The following is a 5,704-nucleotide window of genomic DNA, read 5'->3' on the forward strand; positions in this document are numbered from 1 at the left end:
TATATATATATATATATATATATATATATATATATATGCCACGTAAAAGCGCCTGTCCAGTGTCATATAAAAGCACCCAGCACACTGTGAGATGGTTGGCATCAGGAAGGACATCCAGCCATAGAAACCATGCCAAATCAGACTGGTGTCTGGTGCAGCTCCCCAGTTTGCTAGCTCTGCTGAAACCCATGCCAGCATGGACAACAGATGTTAGATAATGATGATGATATATGTATATGTGTGTAATACCAGTGTATGGGTTTGTATGTTGCTGTTTAGCTCAGATCAGCTCTAATCTATCAGACCTATGATCAGATGTTTCAGATGAGCCCATATTATTGTCTTTTATTTTAAGTCAGTATAATATCTCTGGTTACTATATCCAACATGCTCTTCTTTTTTTTTCTAACTATGGTAGGAATCGAAGGAGATTTGGGTGTTATTTGTAGCACATTGAACAATCCTGTAAAGTGGTATTAAGGAATTCAAATTTTGATGGAATTTTTGTATTCATACCTTTCTCTCAAAAGCATTGGTAGTATAAATTAGACACCTTCAGCTTGTAATCAAAAACCAGCTTAAGTACTTCAATAGATATATACTGTTTTATATTAAATTTAAAACACTTAGCCCTATCTTTCTGTCCATATGGCTCTAAAGTAAAAATCTTTGGGCACTGGACATGCTCCTTTGGTTAACACATATACTTAATGCTTATTCTGCTTTCATTTAAACTTAAATTTTAGAGCAGCTCCTTTTCTGTAAACTTTTAGCAATCATAGTTGTTATGGTGTTAATAGAAACCAATAAAACTATTACAAGTGTGGCCTCCCATGTGATATGATAGAAATTTTCCTCTGCCAAATTTAATATGTCAAGAAGGCTAAGCATAGCAATTTAAACTATCTTTATTGCTGCTGGATTTGGGTTATTTTAAATGCTAAAAGATTACAAATAGCACAATGCAATTTCTAGATTTCTCTCTACTCATCCTGATTGACATCTGAAGTACTTGTAGTACAGCAAATACTTGTATATATTTTTCTAATACTCACGTTTCATTACCAGTGATATTAGTTTTTAACACAATGCAGTTTGTGCCTTATCTTTTGTTTAACATAGCTATGGTGGTACCTGCAATATATTTCTGGCTCAGATAATTTTATTTTTCTTACATATATTTTTCAGTACCTGTGATATGGCAAAAACTTGTATAGGAACACCTTTCTACCTTTCTCCAGAGATTTGTGAAAATCGGCCATATAACACTAAAAGGTTTGTTTTGTCTCTTGCTTGTTTCTTTGTTTCCATTATATTCGTGATAATTTTAACTCGACTACTTACTCAACATCATCATTTCACTTCTTCCAGCCTGCATATTTGCTAACCTGACCACTCCATGCATAGATTGTGGTAAATTGATACTCTGTTGTGCTAGTATGTCTGATTATTCTTTTAGCAGTGGAAGTCCTTGGGGCATAAGAACATTTTAACTGTCCAGGATGTTACTAGTTGATATCTGTCATTACAGTGTATCTTTAGTCAAGATATTTAATTCTCAAATGACTTACAGATTTACAATAGGTACATATAGAAATATGTGTTTGTGTGTGTATAACAAAACTGGAGAGTAGGTTCATGAATTAAATATGCAGGTGGGAGAGTTGCAGAAATACTTTATGGTATATCTTCCAGCTCTCTAAATTCTGAGTTCAAATCCAACCTGCCTGGAGACAGCAATGGGAAACCACTCCAGTATTCATCCCATTGTTAGTCATGGTAGCCAAAGTCTCAGTGATCTACTTAATGGCAGCAGGGGAGGGTATGAACCTTTCTAGGTCATATAGGGAATGCTGGAGTAGGTTCACACGCACAGGACCTACCCAAGGACACACCACTACTAGACTAAACGAGACACTTATTTCAGTGAAGATATAAGGTGAGTTATGCAATCCAGGACAGGTAAGTTTTCTAGGTTTCTACATTTTTGGAGATTCATACTGATTCATTTGGTATGAATCTCTGACAAAGTGAAGATCTTGAAATCTTACTGGGCTCAGATTGCACAATTTGATCATTATCTTCACTGAAATACATGTAAGATGATGTGTAGTCAAATAATTTATGAACTGACTCTCCAGTTCTGTTTTTGTTTATATATATATATATGTATATATATATATATATATATATATATACACTGTGATTTTTCTTACTATTTGAGACCAGTAAAAGGAAACCTAAACTATGATACACAAGTTTTCTTTGCAGTTTTCTCTCTCAAAATGTTAGGACACATTTGGAATTTTAAACACTTTAGATGCCATGCAATTTGAATTTGAATCACACTATAAAAATACACAAACACACACACACACACACACACACACACATACACACATGTACACAGTCATCATTTAGTGTCCACATTTCCATGCTTGCATGGGTTGCATGGAATTTTAAGCAGATTTTCTATGGCAGGATACCCTTCCTGTTGCCAACCCTCACCTCCAAGCAAGAAAATATTCCCTATGACCAGATATATTTTCACAGAAGTTAGGGACACTTGTTTACAGCTTTCACATGAAATCAAAGAAAGGCAACAGTAATACACACGCATAGGCACACACACAGAGTCATAAAGTCTGGAGGCATGAGAGGTGAATATTCCCTGTAGCTACTGGAATTGTTGAGTATATATATAAACAGATTGGTTGCTTGTTTCTCTGGAATTGGTCAAATTGATGTAGACACCTTTGATGAGAATCCAATATATTTTGAAACTTTATTAAGACTGTTCATCATGTTTCTATGGAGAAATAGCTATAAAAAAAAAAAAGCCCTCTTTATATATCCACTCTATTATTGGTTACATATTTACTTATTTAACTATGTTATATAAATATACATTCTCTGCTTATACCTCTCGACTTTATGGTTTTATATACTCCTCATATAATTTCCTCAAACAGATCTTTTGGATTTTCAGTTACATGGGCACTCTACATTAAACTTCTTTGTAATTGATTATTAGGTGGACTGATAACCAAGTCCATAAGAAGAGCTTTCTGTGATAGAAGAGGAGTTATGTGATATCTGACAATTTTCTGAAGGCTTAGTTCAACCCAGAGCTATAGTAGTAGATACTTGTTCAATGTGTTATGCAGTGGGACAGGACCCAAGACCATCATCATCATCATCATCATCATTTAACGTCCGTTTTCCATGCTGGCATGGATTGGACGGTTTGACTGACGTCTGGAGAGCCAGCGGCTGCACCAGGCTCCAATCTGATCTGGCAATGTTTCTACAGCTGGATGCCCTTCCTAATGCCAACCACTCCGAGAGTTTAATGGGTGCTTTTTACATGTCATTGGCACAGGAGCCAGTCAGGTGGCCCTGGCACAGGAGCCAGTCAGGTGGCCCTGGCATCAATCACGTTTGAATAGTGCTTTTTACGTGCTACTGGCATGGAAGCCAGTCAGATGGATGGTGCTTTTTACATGCCACCAGCACAGGAGCCAGCCAGGGGGCACTGGCATCGACCACATTCAGATGGTGCTTTTTTACATGCCATCGGCATGGGAGCCAGTCAGGCAGCACTGGCATTGATCACTTTCAGATAGTGCTTTTTACATGCCACTGGCACGGGAGCCAGACAGGGGTCACTGGCATCAACCACATTTGGATGATGTAGTCTTCTTACCAATCAGCCACCATGATTATAAGTGGTTATATTTTTAAAATTCTTTTTATGTGCAGAAAATGTAAACAATAAATACAAGAAAAAAGATTTCCTGTCTATTTTCTCCATATAGTTATCTTGCTATATTCATTTTAAAGATTTTCCTTGACTTATATTTCTTCTTTTATTCTGTTTAGTTTTTCTATAAAAGAATATGTTAATTCTGATCAAGATGATGTCATTGTAAATAACGAGTAGCTTTTCTTTCCCCTACCTTTCTTTCATCAGATTTCTGTTAATTTGATTTGTATAAACCATCTTCTTTCAGCTAAATGTTACTTTAGTTATCTTCCTGTAACATATATTTCAAGCTTTCCCTTATCTTCAACAGTGATATCTGGTCCTTAGGTTGTGTTCTCTATGAGCTTACCAATTTACGCCACCCGGTAAGCACTATTTTAATTTGTATTTATTTCCTTAGTGAAAATTTACTTCTTTACAGTTCATTTAAAGATCTATTACAGTAAAATGAAGTAAAATTAAGCCTTCCAGCTTCAGAATACAAGACAGATTAGATCTGCTACCTCCTGAAATGATGTGTCTATCATCTCCTTGGCAAAGATGTGGCGTAAAGTATGTTTTAATTGTTGTGGGTAGTTTATGGCTCATATTAAATACATCCCATTCCTCAAACTGAAAACATACCCTCTAAATTACCCCCAAATGTACAGGTGCAGTAAATAATATTCTTCATGTTTCCATATCCAGTACATGATTTCATTGGTGTCTGTTATTCTCATTAATTCTTGACATTCATTAAAGAATTCAAGAATAGCAATTTCCGTAATTAAGCATTAATTATTTGGCAGTTAGTGGAGTTAAGTATTTTCTCAAGTATTAACTGCATTGAAATACTTATTCAGGATCTATGAGTCAGAGTCTGGCATCATTTCATCCTTTCAGTCATCTTAAGTCTTAAGAAATTTGAGAAAGGAATTTCAAAAATTCACATATTCTGCATTCAAGAGTATTTTATTCATGCTACCCATAAACAAGTGCAGGTATTTCTCTTCATGTTTATTTATTTACTTTTTAATTTTTATCTTTTATTTTTTTTAATTACTTCTAGTTTGAAGCCAGGAATTTGAACAACTTAGTTTTTAAAATTGTGAGGTAAGAAATATTTTTTCAATGTGATTAAATTATATGATAAAGAATTCCTTGTGAAAAAAACATTAAAACACTTGTTGGTCTGCTAAAAATATACTATACACATTTCAGCTATAAAAATCAGGTCATCAGCATATCGTTTTAAACTCCTTTGTTATAATTTGGAGGACTACAGTGAACAGAAAGGAAACAAGGACTGAGTTCTGATTAACCCTTAATATATTCATTAATCTCTTAAAAGCATATTTATTCTGTTGGAAACACATCACTTAGTGCATTAAAAAAAAAAAACTTATTTGTTAATCTGTTAGAAAAAGTACACCTGTTAAAAACACACTTGTTAGTTTTTTTTTGTTTTTTTTTTTAATATAATCATTAGTCTGTTAATATCATTTACTAGTCTGTTAAAAACATGCTTATTGAGACAAACATATGACTATATATGAAATTAAAACCTAGGATAGGCTTTCTAAGAATATAGGATATATTGTTATATAATTTCATATTGTATGAAATTCTTTCAAATTGATTTTATTTGGAGTCCTGAAAGATAAGAGAATATTGAATAAGACAGAAGATAAATGATTATGAATTAAAACAGAAAAGAAGATGATATGGTAAAAATAGAAAAAGTTTAAAAATACATAAGAATATCACAAGATCTGAGGCACAAAGATATAAGTATGTAAATCAGTTAAGACTAGATTCAAATATGATGAGACATTTAACGATAATTTTTCTTTAAAATAAGCTGGGGTAAGAAAAGATAAAAGTTGAGTTGGTTCGTTTGTTCTAATGGCTGTTTTTCTATGCTAGCATGGGTTGGAGAAGGGACTTATTTGGAGTAGA

The 5,704-nt window shown here is 33.9% G+C and overlaps 1 protein-coding gene and 1 long non-coding RNA gene across 8 annotated transcripts in view; one reads left to right on the forward strand and one right to left on the reverse strand.

Annotated features, from left to right (window-relative positions):
* LOC106882347 (serine/threonine-protein kinase Nek1) overlaps positions 1 to 5,704 on the forward strand; it is a 63,779-nt gene that overhangs the window by 20,519 nt on the left and 37,556 nt on the right. For all 7 annotated transcript variants that reach the window (XR_008263943.1, XM_014932996.2, XM_014932995.2 and 4 more), the window contains exons 8-10: positions 1,189 to 1,275; positions 4,077 to 4,131; positions 4,815 to 4,858. Coding sequence is in view for 6 of the 7 variants with exons in the window: in XM_014932996.2 (XP_014788482.1) it covers positions 1,189 to 1,275; positions 4,077 to 4,131; positions 4,815 to 4,858 (186 nt within the window). In the remaining variant the exon portion in view is untranslated. The remainder of the gene's footprint in view (positions 1 to 1,188; positions 1,276 to 4,076; positions 4,132 to 4,814; positions 4,859 to 5,704) is intronic.
* LOC106882349 (uncharacterized) overlaps positions 4,795 to 5,704 on the reverse strand; it is an 8,909-nt gene continuing 7,999 nt past the window's right edge. Inside the window, exon 3 of the long non-coding RNA XR_008263944.1 lies at positions 4,795 to 5,398. This is a non-coding gene — a long non-coding RNA (uncharacterized LOC106882349). The remainder of the gene's footprint in view (positions 5,399 to 5,704) is intronic.

The sequence above is a fragment of the Octopus bimaculoides genome, chromosome 4 (genome assembly GCF_001194135.2).
Source record: "Octopus bimaculoides isolate UCB-OBI-ISO-001 chromosome 4, ASM119413v2, whole genome shotgun sequence".
Taxonomy (NCBI): domain Eukaryota; kingdom Metazoa; phylum Mollusca; class Cephalopoda; order Octopoda; family Octopodidae; genus Octopus; species Octopus bimaculoides.